The sequence below is a fragment of the Dendrobates tinctorius genome, unplaced genomic scaffold (assembly GCF_039654945.1).
Source record: "Dendrobates tinctorius isolate UK_male_01 unplaced genomic scaffold, ASM3965494v1 ptg000014l, whole genome shotgun sequence".
Classification (NCBI taxonomy): Eukaryota; Metazoa; Chordata; class Amphibia; order Anura; family Dendrobatidae; genus Dendrobates; species Dendrobates tinctorius.
The window spans coordinates 3579420-3596355 of record NW_027361682.1 but is presented as its reverse complement, the minus strand read 5'-3'; the positions used below and the strand labels follow the sequence as shown (position 1 = coordinate 3596355).

General features: G+C 44.4%; 2 protein-coding genes across 2 annotated transcripts in view; both read right to left on the bottom strand.

The window, feature by feature from the left end:
* The window catches only part of LOC141073676 (uncharacterized), a 502533-nt gene that overhangs the window by 277593 nt on the left and 208004 nt on the right, over positions 1-16936 (bottom strand). The window lies entirely within an intron of this gene.
* The window catches only part of LOC141070474 (uncharacterized), a 79314-nt gene that overhangs the window by 13537 nt on the left and 48841 nt on the right, over positions 1-16936 (bottom strand). The window contains 1 exon segment of the mRNA XM_073559491.1: positions 14448-15206. Within this exon segment, the coding sequence (XP_073415592.1) occupies positions 14448-15206 (759 nt within the window).

Here is a 16936-nt window from a genome sequence, read left to right as displayed (position 1 = left end):
GACTGTGTGCAGGCTGTTACAGTCTATAGGGGCTGTGTGGGGTATCACACTGTATAATGGGGTATCTGGATACTTAATTCTGCTGAAAATTAAATGATACAATTAATGTTAATATAAAATAATTAAAATTAAAGGGGTATTCCCATCTCCAAGAGCCTATCCCTATAACAGCAAATGTCTCCGGTTAGTAATGGAGCATATTCCCTGATTCACTACCTGCAGGCAGGAGATAGTGGCCGTAACCATGGATACCTAACAGCTCATTAACTGTCACTATGTCAGTGGCCGTAACCATGGATACCGCAGCTCCGGCATTGCCCCTACATGGTGAATCAGAGGAAATATACTCCATTATTAATCGGGGGCATTTGCTAATATTATTACAGCGGCTCCATAATGGGACCCTGGAGATGGGAAGACCCCTTTAATAGGTTCCTATTGATATTGCACAGGAGTCGGTTCATCTTCACAGCAGTGACGGTCTGTCATGTGGGCCCTCGGGAACATTAGATGCCCACCCCTCGTCTAAGCCCTAACGCCCAGTAATGGGGTCTCCGGCACCTACCTCCTCCTGCAGAGCCGCACACTGGGTCTATGGTCCTGTGTCTACACTGGCGCTGCGGCTGGGAGGGCGAGGCGTGACGTCACCGGAAGGGGCGGAGCCTCCTGCTTCAGCGCAGAGCCAGGAAGTTGCCGTGTGCTGAGGAGAGGGGATTCCACGGGAAAGGGGGAGATGTGAATTGAGTGGGGTTTTCTCACTTGTTGGTTGCTTTGCAGTGGTAGGGGTCTGCATGCTGGGGATTGTGCAGGGAAGGGGGTGATGCTGGGGGCTGTATGAGGATGCATGCTGGTGGGTTGTGCTGGGAAGGGGGGCTTGCCCAAGGGAGGGGACTGATGGCTTTTTTGGGGGGCTGCGCAAGGAAGATGGTGGTCTTATTTGAGGCTAGGGGTTGTGCAGGGAAAGCGGTTGATGTGACTTGTATGGGTCTGCGTGGTGGGGGAGGGGGTGACATGACTGGCATAGGGCTGCATGCTGGAGGGCTTAGCAGGGAAAGGTGGTGATGGGAGTCATCAAATGTTGGGGACAGGGAAGGGGGTGATGCTTGGGGCTGTGATGGGAATGGGTTAATAGTCGTATGAAGATGCATGCTGGTGGGGCTGCAGGGAGGGGAGTGATGGCATTCATGGGAGCTGGGCAAGGAAGGTGGTGATGGGGATGTGCAGAGAAAGGCTGTGTGCACACACTGCGGATTCTGCTGCGGTTCAGCAGCGGATTTGGCCGCTGCGGGTCCGCAGAGCAGTTTTTGCTGTGGTGTACAGTACCATTATTCCCTATGGGAATAAAAAAACGCTGTGCAGACGGTGCTGATTTTTCCGCAGTTTTGAAACCGCAGAAAGAATTGACATGTCAATTCTTTCTGCGGATTCCGCTGCGGTTTGCCATCTCCTCCATTGTGGAGATGAAAAACCGCAGCCTAATCCGCAGGTAAAACCGCAGGTCTTTTTACCTGCGGATTTTACAAAATCCGCATGGCCAAATCCACACCCCAATCTGCAGCGTGTGCACATACCCAAAGGGGGTGATGTGACTTGTGAGTCTGCATGAAGGGGGGGAAGATGGTGACATGACTCATGTAGGGCTCCACGTGGGAGAAGGGGGAGATGTGACTCACGTGGAGCTGCATATTGGAGTGCAGGGAAGGGTGGTGATGTGACCCACGTGAGGCTGCATGTCGGAAGGAAGGGAGTGGTGGTGATGTGACCCACGTGAGGCTGCATGTCGGAAGGAAGGGAATGGTGGTGATGTGACTCACGTGGGGCTGCGTGTTGGAGGGAAGGGAAGGGTGGTGATGTGACCCACGTGAGGCTGCATGTCGGAAGGAAGGGAATGGTGATGTGACTCACGTGGGGCTGCGTGTTGGAGGGAAGAGAAGTGATGTGACTCACAGGCTGCGTGTTGGAGGGAAGAGAAGTGATGTGACTCACAGGCTGCGTGTTGGAGGGAAGTGATGTGTCTCACGTGGGGATGCATGTTGGGACGGGTGGTGATGTGCCTCACGGGCTGCATGTTGGAGGGAAGGGTGGTGATGTGAGTCACGTGGGGCTGCATGTTGTGGGGACGGGTGGTGATGTGCCTCACGTGGGGCTGAATGTTGGAGGGAAGGGTGTGATGTGACTCAGGTAGGGCAGCATGTTGGCATGCAGGGAAGGGTGGTTATGTGACTCACGTGGGGCTGCATGTTGGAGGGAAGGGTGTGATGTGACTCAGGTGGGGCTGCATGTTGGCATGCAGGGAAGGGTGGTGATGTGACTTACGAGGGGCTGCATGTTGGCGGGAAGGGTGGTTATGTGACTCACGTGGGGCTGCATGTTGGAGGGAAGGGTGTGATGTGACTCAGGTGGGGCTGCATGTTGGCATGCAGGGAAGGGTGGTGATGTGACTTACGAGGGGCTGCATGTTGGCGGGAAGGGTGGTAATGTGACTCACGTGGGGCTGCATGTTGGAGCGAAGGGTGGTGATGTGACGCACTTGATTAAATTCAACAAGAACTGGATATCTCCACAGTTTGCAATCCCTCCAGATGACAGCAAGCCAACCTAATGGTATGTGCACACGCTGCTTATTCTGCTGCGGTTCCGCAGACATTGTACAGTACAATGTTAGCCTATGGGATTTCAAATCCGCAGTGCACATGCTGCGGATTTGCTGCGGCTTTAAATCCGCAGCATGTCAATTCTTTCTGTGGATTCCGCAGCGGTTTGACACCTGTTCCATTGTCCAGGTGTCAATCCACAGGGGAAAACCGCACGTCACATTACCTGCAAAACCGCGCGGAAAAATCCGCAGGTGAATCCGTAGCGTGTGCACTTACCCAAAATTCACCAAAAATGCTGACTCATGCTACTGCTGTTAACGTCAACCATTCTCATAAAAACCTGTTTCCTTCCTTCGTCAACCATGACTCCACCCATAGAGCTAATTTTAAGGCTGAGTGCAGACGGAGTTTTGAGCCCTGTGGATTTTTCCGTGCAGAATGGAAGAAAACCGCAGGTCAAATGACCTGCATTTTTCCTGCGGATTTCTTCCATTTTTCACGCGGTTTTCATGCGGTTTTTGTGCGGTTTTCCATTGCGGTCTTCCCCCTGCGGATTTGGTAACGGGAGATAGAAAACCGCACAAAAGAAGTAACATGCTGCGGATTTTGTACCGCAGGAAAACCGCGCGGAAAAATCCGCAGCGTCTGCACAGCGTTTTTTTTTTCATTCATTTTAAAGGTACTGTACATCACAATGCGGATATGCAACGTTTCTGCGCGGTAAAATCCGCTGCGGAAACGCTGCAAATCTGCATCGTGTGCACATGGCCTAAGGGTGTGTGCACACGGTGCGGATTTGGCTGAGCAGATTTTGTAAAATCTGCAGGTCAAAAGACCTGCGGATTGCTCTGCGGTTTTGCCGTGGTTTTTCATCTCAATGGAGGAGATGGGAATCCGCAGAAAGAATTGACATGTCAATTTCTGCGGTTTCAAAACCGCAGAAAAACCGCGTGGAAAAATCAGCACCGTCTGCACTGCGGTTTTTAATTCCCATAGGGAATAATGGTACTGTACACTGCAGCAAAAACTGCTGCGGATCCGCAGCGGCCAAATCCGCGGCGGAACCGCAGCAGAATCCGCAGCGTGTGCACACACCCTTACAAACCCTATGCACATTGTGCAGTGGACAAACCAGGGCGGTATTCCTACTCCAGCCTAACTACTATTTGTGATTGGAGGCCTTTTTGGGATAGTGGCTTCCTGTGTTAACCATGACTAAGCCCATAGAGCTAATTTTTACAATCCCTGTGCACATGGTCCTACCAAACTAATATTTGTCATTGGAGGTCCTTGTGACAGGTTGTCCCACATTGTGACTGAGATAAGGGATACGTATTCAATAGAAATCTAGGTTTGGTAGTTGTTCCTGTGTATCTAAAAGGGGCGTAATACTGCGACAAACTTATTCCCAGAAACCCTATGTGAGTCAGAAATGCATGCTGGCATATTCTCCAGGCTCTTCCCATTCTGTTTCATCACTTTTCCATCCATTTCAGCGTTTTCTTCAGGCCCCCAGACCCCTTTGTAGGGTCCAGCAAAAATTACTCGCATTTCCCAATGACTTGCATTATACTCGCTATTCGGAATGAATGCGTGATTACAAATATTACGGTACTCGCTCATCACTAGTCAGGATGCTTACAGCCATACTATGCGTATAAGATTTTTTCTCTTTATTGTTATAAAAAAAAACCTCAGAACTTTGTAGGAAAAAAAAAAAAGATTTAGTTCATGTCGCCATTTTCTGACACCCATAAAGGTTCCAATACACATTAGATCGGTCAACAGTGTTTGTGTATTGGGACCAAGGAGAGAAGGATCAGGTACGTTGGATTTCCAACGTCTGAACCTTTTGTTCTCTGGATGACAAGCTACTGCCACATAAGTCTGGGACACAAGAGAACATAGTGGTGCACAGTGCGTAGATATGGGGGTCTCGGGAGAAAGAGTCATCAGCCAACTGATCTTATAGCTATCTAGTATGTATGGGGGTTTAAAAGGGTTGTCTAACTGCAGATTTCTGAATCCTGACAGTGGATAGTGAGCTCACTATCAGAATTCTCTAGTGTTACCCATGAGAGCAGGCAATCACGTGACAAGTATAAGATTTAGATACTTGCAGTAATGTGCTGACCGAGCACATCTAGTGGTAATGTGAGCAGAAGTATGCAAATCACATATTTGTGCTCATTTGACCTTTCGCTCTCAACGGCAATACTGGAGAATCCTGATGTGAACGTACTGCACACTAAGGATTCAGAAGCCTGCAGTCACATAGAGTAACTGCAGAATTTCCTTCCAGACCTGGATAATATCCTGAATCTGCCTTCGGAAACAAAAAGCACCCCCAAATCATCCTAAAGAAATAGCACTTCCTGAGGAGGTTTCCACTAGATAACTCACCATTTTTGCCCTCTTCCAGAAAAACTGTGTGCACATAGCCCTTTGATGCAACGTCTCAGCAAAATCTAATGCTCGGAATTAGGGTTGACGCTTAGGCTGGGTGCCCACAATCCAGAAGTAGCAGAGCTTCAGATGCAGTTCATGTTCGCTGCGTCCAAAGCGCTGCTGTCTATTGAATGCAGATAAATTCATTTATGTTCACTGAACCCTGCGGATTCACCATGTTCAATACATTCTATTGGTGAAATTTCTCATGAGGACTATCGTCTCCGCAAGAGGAATTGATATGCTGCGTTGAAAAGACACACTGCATGACAGTCTCCGCGGATGATTCGTGGGTGACTGTTGTGAGGCAGTGACCACTGTTACAGCTAGAGGGCGCTGTGTGTTCTCTCCAGGATCCGCAGAGAGACGTATTGAGGCTATGAGGATGCATTGCAAAGGCATAGCTGGGATTGCAATGGGGAAGTAGTGACCGATGTTACAAGTAGGGGTCGCTGTGTAGTCTCCCCAAGATATGAACGGGGGGTGTATGAAGACCATAGGTGTGCATGGCAGTCACGGGCGTAGCTGTGACTGCAATGCAGATTGATAATAAGTGTTATTCTTGGACATGTTAGTGTCCAAGACAGAGGTACGGAAAACCTGCTCTGGATGTTATGTTTGAAGCAGACTACAGGATAGTAGTTTGTGCAGTCTGTTCCATTCCGGACCCAGGTTTTCCATGTGGTTGAAAGCCACAGGTTTCTGTGATAAAAGCCCTGCAGGAAAGGGTTAGTAATCTGAGGAGTTCTGAGTGAGTCTCGGTGTGTCAGGGCCAGAGTGAGTTGGTGCTTGATGCGGTGCAGAGCACAGGACAGAGCGGAGCTAATAGCCCTGGCACTGTCAGCGTACACAGTGATTCAAGTCGTCCACGGTAACTGGTCTCGGATATGGAGAGTCCTGTGCCCGAAAGAGGACTGGCATGTAATTACAAAACAGGTGGATATGGTGCCCGGCTGCGATCTGGAGGATATCCTGGACTGTGTACAACTGTGAGTAGAGACTGTTATACAAGCGATGCAGGACACCCACGGGAACTAGTCAGAGGAGGACTAGCGTGTGTAGTGACTGCAATCTAAAGGATGCTTTGTACTATGGAGTGCTATGAACTGGTGTGAATTGAACACTGAAGTTATATGCATTTGTGTGGATTGGAACCTTTTCTGTGTGAAGATAACACATTAAAGAGACTTTTATGTTTGAACTTTGTGGGTCATTGCCTCATCATGGCGTACAGTGCTACCGCTGCCTTACATTGTGGACATGGGATTTCTTCAAATCCCATCTACTATGCTGTAACATCTGGCTGCTGCGGGTTTGACGCATAAGTACGCAGCATCAAACCCGTAGCAACTCCGGATCATGGACATGTTACCCTTAGCTGTTATTGTTAGTGTAAGGCCTGTATTTTGCATGTACTCATCCATAGATTCACGTACTAAATAGCGCTTACCGAATAGCTGCATCGGAAACCCGGATACATGGAGCGCTCCCGATGATCCTTGACATATCATTGTTAACATGCCATTTCAATTTTGGATAAGTTACTCACCTGTATGGTATTCCAAAAATTATCATGTCTGTATTTCATCCTCTTTGTTTTTTGCAGCAATTAATATGGACATTCCAGAGGTCGAAAAAAATCTGTGGATAAATTATTTTTTATGTGGAATGAAGTCAGAGAAAGTTTGACAAAAGCAAAGAGAGGTCAGACCATCAGCTAGTAATATATATCACACTGGCCCAAACCTTGGAGTTGGGAACAAGGGGAGGATGTGGAGTAAAAACATCAGGCTTAACCCTTTCCGACATTTGACGTACTATCCCATCCAAGTGACCCGGGCCCGTATGACCATGGACGGGAGAGTATGTCATCGCGATCAGCTGCTCTCCCGGGGGAAGCGCAGCTGATCGCGGCCGGGTGTCAGCTGATTATCACAGCTGACACCCGGCACTATGTGCCAGGAGCGGTCACAAACCGCTCCTGGCACATTAACCCCCGGCACATTGCGATCAAACATGATCGCGGTGTACCGGGGGGCATAGGGAAGCATCGGCAGGGAGGGGGCCTCCCTGCATGCTTCCCTGAGGCCCCTCGGAAAAACACGATGTGCTTGATGGCCGTGGGGGCCTTCTGGGTCCTGCAGGGAGGCGGCTTTCTTAGCGCCTGCTGAGAAGCCGCCTGCACTGCCTGTCAGATCGCTGATTTGACACAGTGCTATGCAAAGTGTAAGATCAGCGATCTGACCAGGGCTGTGGAGTCGGAGTCGGTGCTCATTTTGGTGGAGTCGGAGTCGGTATAAAATGGACCGACTCCGACTCCTAAAATATATAATAAATTGGGTACAGTAATTCAATGCAGGATGTGCTGAATATTTTTTCATAGGAGTTTGGGAAAGTTATGAAATGTCCTATAAATGGCTGTTATATTCCTGATCTAAGTCTACATTCACACACAGCGTTTTTCCTGTGTTTTTTGAGGATACGTTTTTCAGCTGCAAAAGCTGATCATCTTTTTAAAAAACTGCATCACCTGAAAGGTTTTTGAGCTCATAGATAATGTTTTCAATAGCAAAAGCAGATTAGAAATCTGCTCTATCTATCCATTTATCCATATCTGTCTATCCATATCGTATCTGTACCAAAAAGAATGAAAACCGGGTAGTACACCAATATATATTCTGTTCTATCTAAATATCTTGATTATTGGATCATAAAAATGATTAAATGTCTGAGGTTCACATTGTACTACAATAAATTTTTCACTTAAATATAAGCAATATATGTGGGAGTCGGAGTCGGAGTTGGAGTCGGTGTAAGGGAAATTGAGGAGTCGGAGTCGCAGGTTTGGCTTACCGACTCCACAGCCCTGGATCTGACACAATATAGTAATGTCCCCCCCCGGGACAATGCAATGAAGTTACAAAAAAGTGTAAAAATAATTTTTTAAAAATTCCTAAATCAAAAAAAAATTCCCTAATAAATTATTTTTTTTAAATAAAAAATCAATAAAAGTACACTTAATATTGCCGCGTCCATAACAACCCGCCCTATAAAACTGTCCCACTAGTTAACCCCTTTAGTGAACCCCTAAAAAAGGCAAAAAACAATGCTTTATCATCATACCCCTGATCAAAAAATGTAATAACACGCAATCAAAGACGGATATAAATAAACATGGTACCGCTGAAAACGTCGTCTTGTCCCGCAAAAAATGAGCTGCCATACATCAGCACCAGCAAAAAAATAGTTATAGCTCGCAGAATAAAACGATGCAAAAATATATTTTTTTATATATAAAATTGTTTTTATTGTATAAAAGCGCCAATACATAAAAATTGAGATATCGCCGTGATCGTACTGACCCGAAGAATAAAACTGTTTTATCAATTTTACCACATGCGGAACGGTGTAAACGCCCCCCCCCCCCCCCCATAAAAAGAAGTTCATGAAATGCTGGTTTTTGTTCATTTTTCGTCCCAAAAATCGGAATAAAAAGCAATTAAAAAATGTCACGTGCCCGAAAATGGTACCAATAAAAACATCAATTCGTCCTGCAAAAAAGACCTCACATGACTCTGTGGGTCAAAATATGGAAAAATTATAGCTCTCAAAATATGATGATGCAAAAATTATTTTTTGCAATAAAAAGCGTCTTTTAGTGTGTGACAGCTGGCAAACATAAAAACCAGCTCTAAATAGTAAATCAAACCCCCCCTTATCACCCTCTTAGTTAGGGAAAAATAATACTGTTTTTAAATTTTATCTCCATTTTCCCGTTAGGGTTGAGATTAGGGTTGGAGTTAGAATTGGGGGGTTTCCACTGTTCAGGCACATCAGGTGCTCTCTAAACGCGACATGGCGTCTGATCTCAATTCCAGCCAATTCAGCGTTGAAAAAGTCAAATGGTGCTCCTTCCCTTCCAAGCTCTGCCATGCGCCCAAACAGTGGTTTACCCCCACATATGGGGTATCGGCCTACTAAGAACAAATTGCACAACAACTTTTGGGGTCCAATTTCTCCTGTTACCCTTGGGAAAATAAAATATTGGGGGCAAAAATATAATTTTTGTGGAAAAAAATGATTTATTTTTATTTTTACGGCTCTACGTTATAAACTTCTGTGAAGCACTTGGGGGTTCAAAGTGCTCACCACACATCTAGATAAGTTCCTTGTGGGGTCTAGTTTCCAAAATGGGGTCACTTGTGGGAGGTTTCCACAGTTTAGGCAAATCAGGGGCTCTCCAAACGCGACATGACGCCCGCAGACCATTCCATCAAAGTCTGCATTCCAAAACGTCACTACTTCCTTTCCGAGCCCTGACGTGTGCCCATATAGTAGTTTTCTCCCACATATGGGGTATCAGCGTACTCAGGACAAATTGGACAACAACTTTTGGGGTACAATTTCTCCTGTTACCCTTGGGAAAATAAAAAAATTGGGGACTAAAAGTTCCACCCCACACCTAGATAAGTTCCTTGGGGGGGTCTAGTTTCCAAAATGATGTCATTTGTGGGGAGTTTCCACTGTTTAGGCACATCAGGGGCTCTCCAAACGCGACATGGCGTCCGATCTCGATTCCAGCCAATTTTGTGTTGAAAAAGTCAAACTGCGCTCCTTCCCTTCAGAGCTCTGCCATGCGCCGAAACAGTGGTTCCCCCCACATATCGGGTATCAGCGTACTCAGGACAAATTGCACAATAACTTTTGCAGTCCAATTTCCCCTGATACCCTTGGTAAAATAAAAAAAATTGGACCTGAAGTAATTTTTTTGTGAAAAAAAGTTAAATGTTCATTTTTTTTTTTCTTTTTTGAAACATTCAAACAAATTCTTGTGAAGCACCTGAAGGGTTAATAAAAATTTTGGTTCCAAAATTGTGCTGATGTCAAGTAAACATGTGGGAATTTTTACTTTTTAAGTTTTCTTGTGTGCCATATATCTGTGATTTCAGGGCATAAAAATTCAAAGTTGGAAAATTGCGAAATTTTCAAAACTTTCGCCAAATTTCCATTTTTTTTTTGCAAATAAACGCAAGTTATATCAATGAAATTTTACCACTAACATGAAGTACAATGTGTCACGAAATAATGTCAGAATCACTGGGGTCCATGGAAGCGTTCTAGAGTTATTACCTCATAACGGGACAGTGGTCAGAATTGTAAAAATTGGCCCGGTCATTAATGTGCAAACCACCCTTGGTGTTAAAGGGGGTCAAGTCAGCAGTTGGTTCGTCACCCACAGAGATATGACCGGAGAGAGTTCATTCATGTGGCGAGTTCAATGAATCTACTTATATTAAAGGTCTGAAAAGCTGGACCTATATTTGATTAGCAACTATCCTGATCATGTACAGCTTCATCTATTCATGACTGATGTTATATGTGGTTTAAGAGAGGCATCAGAAAACATCTTTAAGATACCATTATAATATTTATTGTGGAAGGTTAGCAATAAATGTTAGGTAAAAACATAGGTTCAAATAGGCAAGACAACTAATTGAATGTAAATGTAAATCTGCTTGTTCAAGAGCTCAAAGTCCAACAGTAGTAATGCTTTGCTTCAGCATGAAACAAATTTTTTTTATATAACATAATTCTCATAGTACACCCCAGCAGGATATCATGGAGAGGTTCACTCTTTAGTGGTCAAAACTAGCTAGTCTGTGTCTAGTAGCATTTGTTTTTTTCAGCAGAACTCAGTTTTCCTGCTTCTCTAGACACACGGCTTTCATCTTTCCTGCTTACAGGCATGCTCCTCTTTAAAGCATCTCTAGAGGTCCAAATGAAACCTTAGCAGGTCCAAAATCTAAATCCCAAGAATCCACTTAAATAATAGACTTAGTGATGTTGCTCAGTACCAAAATCCTGCTTAGAATTATACCAGTGAGAACAACAACCTTTGTGGTACTTGCCTAAAATCCAGCAATTTCACTCCTGGCTTCTTACACATTCCCATCCCACCCAAGGCCATGGGACTCGGTGTTTGACAATACCAAGCTTTGAGCCCATGACAAGACTTCAACATTTACATATCACTATTGTGTTGCAAAAATTCTCTGGATTCCTGTTTTTGGGACTTGGACAGGTTTCCTCCATTAGTAACTTTTCCAAAATCTGAGTAAGATTCCAGGAATTGCATTGAGGTGGCTACCGGTGAATATTTCTTTCTTCAGGGCGTAATTAAATCTATATGGTGCAGTTGTATTGGCTTTCTTTGTAGCTTATCTTATGTAATTTACTTCTTTGAACTTAGAAGTTTGCCAAAAATTTTCTTGCAATCGTGGGCACCAGTCCCAACACAGAATCAGCAGGATTAAATTGCCTAATCTGGGAAGACCTGTAAATTCAGCTCTATATTTCTTGTGCCTTTTCCAGGTGTTCCTTCACTATTGGCTTAACACTAGATATTCGATTCTGAATTTGTTCAACATGGTGAATTACACTTCTATGGGGTATACTTTCACTCTCCCACATCTCTATAGCAATATTCGGCATTTGTCTGGGTTGTCTCCCATACAGTAATTCAAATGAGGAAAGCCCAGCTGAGGACTAAGGGAATTGAAACCCTAATATTTCAAAAGGACAATCCCCATCCCGATCATCCTGCTCTTCCACTTTTCTCAACATCCTCTTTAAGGTTTCATTAAAACACTTTAATGTACAAGGCCAATTTCTTTGAGATGCTAGTACAGAGGTTCCCAGTTGTTTTATTTTCAAGCAGCATATCATTGCGACAGTGGTGTACCAGTAATAACCACAGACCACGCTATTGGGTCAATGAGGCCTCTCCTTGCACCCCGGATTTAGATACCATTGAATACAATGATTGAACCAAGAGTCGTCAGCTTCCTGTCCCACCATTCATCCTGTGCATCTGAGCTTTGAGTCTCAGCTCTGCTGGCACAATGACGTGCAGAACTTCAGACAAAATGCTGCCAAGTTCAGGTCAGCGGGGGAGGGAGGTGTTACTATTTGGTAGTAATATGTGGTCAACTTATGATGTGGCAGTATTGATCACTTTTATGGGGTATACCATTGGTAAATTAGTTTTGGCATAATGGACCTTATTCAGTAGCAAACATGCTGGTGTAGTCTTGGGGGGGGGGGGGGTGGAACAAAGGACTCTGGGCTAACCCTGTAAAAGTCACAAATATTAGGTCTGTGTCTACAATGGTTTGCTCTTCTTTAGCAGAACTTTTCTCTGCAGCTTGGCCAAGTACACACAGACTCTGTCCTGCTCACACAGACAAATTCCCCTTTAACTCACTTTTACTACCCCACCTGGAATCCTAGCTCTGCAGTTCTTAAACCCAGCCTGTTGTGCGGGTGCATCAGTCACATATTGTAAGCTTGCGAGCAAAGCCCTCACTCCTTTTGGTATATGATTTTTGCGTTACTCTGTAAAATTTTTATTGCCTGTACAAGTCCCCTCTAAAATGTAAAGTGCTGTAGAATATGTTGGCGCTATAGAAATAAAAATTAATATCCCACCCACGCCCCATAGTCACTCCTAGATCCCAGACCATAGAATCCACCAAAATAATAGACCTAGCAAATGTTGCTCAGTGCATAAATCCTTCCAGGAATTACACCTCTTAGAGCAGCAACCACAATGTCAAGTACCTACCATCCATCAATTTCCCTGCTGGCTGCCTTCCATATATTATTAAATACAGTCCGGCTTCCACCCCCTACATTCTACTGAAACTGCAATCAGCAAAGTGACCAATGACCTTCTGACAGCAAAACGTAATGGTGACCACTCTCTGCTCATTCTTCTTGACCTATCTGCAGCTTTCGATACTGTTGACCACCATCTCCTACTCTCTAGGCTCCAGTCACTAGGCATTAAGGACACTGCTCTCTCCTGGTTCTCTTCCTATCTCTCTGACCGCTCCTTCAGTGTTTTGTTCTCTGGCTCCACTTCATCTCTTCCTGTCGGGGTACCTCAGGGCTCAGTCCTTGGCCCCCTTCTCTTCTCTCTCTACACAGCCCCAATTGGACAGACCATCAGCAGATTTGGCTTTCAGTACCATCTTTATGCTGATGACACACAACTATACACGTCATTCCCTGACCTTACCCCCTCTGTAGTACAGAACACCAGTGACTGTCTGTCCGCAGTCTCCAATATCATGTCCACTCTCTATCTGAAACTCAACTTCTCCAAAACTGAACTTCTTCTGCTCCCGCCATCTACTAACTTCCTAAATCGGACATTTCCCTCTCCGTGGGTGGTACCACAATAACACCCCGGCAGCACCAATCTCGCCTTCACATCCCATATACAATCTCTTGCCGCTTACACCTAAAGAACATCTCTAGAATCCGCCCTTTTCTCACTATGGAAACAACAAAAACCCTCACTGTAGCATTGATCCACTCCCGCTTGGATTACTGCAACGCTCTATTAATTGGCCTCCCCGTCACTCGACTATCCCCTCTCCAGTCCATACTTAATGCAGCAGCCAGGGTTGTCCATCTGGCTAATCGGTACTCGGACGTGTCCTCTCCGTCAGTCATTACACTGGCTGCCCATTCATTGTAGGATCCAATTCAAAGTACTTGTTCTCACCCACAAAGCTCTCCACGATGCGGCACCCCCCTACATCTCCTCCCTCATTTCTGTCTATCGGCCTAGCCGATTGCTGCGCTCTGCAAACGACTTTCGACTAACCTCTGCACTAATCCATACCTCCCACTCCCGACTCCAAGACTTCTCCCGTGCTGCTCCTATCCTCTGGTATGCTCTACCCCAAGAAATTAGGACTAACCACAATATGCATAGTTTTAGGCGCTCCCTCAAAACACATTTGTTCAGAGTGGCTTATCACGTTTACTAATCAAAGTCATTCTATGTGTAAGTGTGCGTGTGTAGCCCATTCACTATATCCATCCATCCTTCACTCCCTCAAGATGGCTGGACCTTCATTGTAAATATACAATTGTAAATGCACACCTGTACTTTGTATCTCCCTCACCTCATTGTAGATTGTAAGCTCTCACGAGCAGGGTCATCTTATTTCGTCTTATTTTGCTTTAATTATTGTATTGTTAATGTTGTTACTTATGGCTTGTGTTTTGAAACTGTTAAACTGTAAAGCGCTGCGGAATATGTTGGCGCTATATAAATAAAGATTATTATTATTAAATACTTTATATACATGATTGATATTTGTGTGTTATTTGGATTCTATTTGATTTTCGATAACAGATGTTTATTCATAGTTGTTTACATTTCCTACTAATAAGCTCTAAATTTCGTTTCTCTTGCAGTCTGTAATTGTTGTAATTTTTTCTTGTACACTATAAAATGAAATTAAAAAGATAAAGAAAATGGCTTCTCCACTTTGTGAGTTTTCTGATGTGTAACAAGACTGGATTTCTCAGTAAAACATTTCCCACATTCTGAACAAGAAAATGGCTTCTCCCCTGTGTGAATTCTCTGATGTCTAACAAGATTTGATTTTCCTGTAAAACGTTTCCCACATTCTGAACATGAATACGGCTTCTCCCCTGTGTGAATTCTCTGATGTGTAACAAGACTTGATTTCTCTGTAAAATATTTCCCACATTCAGAACAAGAAAATGGCTTCTCCCCTGTGTGACTCTTTTGATGTCTAAGCAGATGTGATTTCTCTATGAAACACTTCCCACATTCTGAACATTCAAATGGCTTCTCCCCTGTGTGAGTTTTCTTATGATTACGGAGATGTGATTTCTCTTTAAAACATTTCCCACATTGCGAACATAAGAAAGGTTTCCCTGTTGAGTGACTTCTCTTGTGTCTAACAAGATCTGATTTTTGAGTAAAACACTTTCCACATTCAAAACAGGAAAATGGCTTCTCCCCTGTGTGAGTTTTCTGATGTCGAAAATAATCTGATTTCTTTTTAAAACATTTTCCACATTCAGAACACGAAAATGGCTTCTCCACTGTGTCAGCACTTTCGACTTCAATATCCCTTCTGTTATTCTTTTGCCTACCAGTCTGTGGTGAATCAGAAGATAGGAATCTATCATACGATAGATTTTTTATGCGAGAGGCTGAAGGGATTTCTTGGACAATGACATGCCCTTCATATGTATCTGTTGTGATACCATGATCATCTCCTTTAAAATCTGAAAATATTTGATGTTCCTCTGAGCTCCCGGTACAGTCATCTGCCAAAAAAATATGAATTATTTTTAGACATGAGCAAATCTTTTCAAATTCACAAGCTTCAAACTTTTCAAAACAATTTTATTCACAGCAAATTAAAAGTATTCCAAGGCCTCCAATTGTCCTGAAAAGATGTTTATAACTCTACTAGCGGAAGAGCCCGACGTTGCCCGGGCATAGTAACTAACTGTGGTTAGTTATAACAAATTATAATGATTATCCTCCATCCCATAGTCCAGTGCCCATATACCTATCACACATCCTCCATCCCTTAGTCCAGTGCCCATATACCCATCATATATATCCTCCATCCCATAGTCCTGTGCCCAAATACCCATCACACATCCTCCATCCCATAGTCCCATATACCCATCATACATATACTCCATCCTATAGTCCAGTGCCCATATACCCATCATACATATCCTCCATCCTTTAGTCCAGTGCCCATATACCTATCACACATTCTTCATCCCATCGTCTTGTGCCCATATACCCATCACACATCCTCCTTCCCATAGTCCAGTTCCCATATACCCATCACACATCCTCCTTCCCATAGTCCAGTTCCCATATACCCATCACACATCCTCCTTCCCATAGTCCAGTGCCCATATACCCATCACACATTCTCCATCCCATAATCCAGTGCCCATATACCCATCACACATTCTCCATCCCATAATCCTGTGCCCATATACCCATCATACATATCCTCCATCCCATAGTCCCGTGCCCATATACCCATCACACATATTCATGCCATAGTCCCGTGTCCATATACCCATCATACATATCCCTCATCCCATAGTCCAGTGCCCATATACCCATCACACATATTCATCCCATAGTCCTGTGCCAATATACCCATCACACATCCTCCATCCCATAGTCCTGAGATGGGTGGCGCTGAGCAGGGAGTTTCTGGAGATGTGCTGTTATGTAACCTGGCAGTGTGGCACTTTGTGTGGCAGCTGATGATGCGATTTTCTATGTGGTAACAATAGAGCGCGGCAGTAATAGAAGAGGGGGGATTCATTTCTGTCATGTGCTCCCTGCTTCTTTCTGAGAGGCAGACAATGGCTGGGAGCTTATGTTCCTGGGGATGCTAGATTTCTCCCACCCGGTCAGTGTCTGCTGAGGTGTTGTGGGTGGGAAACCTGTAGCTCATAGCAACCAATCACAGCTCAGCTTTCATCTTTTAAACAGCTCTGGTGAAATGAAAGATGCTTAGTTGCTATGTGGAAAAGGCGTGGTTGACACACACACACACACACACACACACATACCCTCATTTTAATATACGGTATATAGATTCTCTTTTCCTCAAACACAAGTCTTCTTCATCTTTCTTTTACACATTATACAGGGTGAGCCATTTATATGGATACACCTGGGTGGGCCATTTATATGGATACACCTGGGTTGGCCGACTTCAAAATGACCGCCATGGTCACCACCCATCTTGAAAAATTTTCCCCCTCCCATATACTAATATGCCACAAACAGGAAGTTGATATCACCAACCATTCCCATTTAATTTAGGTGTATCCATATAAATGGCCCACCCAGATGTATCCATATAAATGGCCCACCCTGTATATACAGTTTCTGTACTATGTCAGAGCTTTCTCTCCCTATCAATATGGCTAAGCTGTGACTGACAATTGACATTCCCTGCTGCATTCCCCACTTCTGATTTTAAACATACAATGATATTTGTGATTGACTT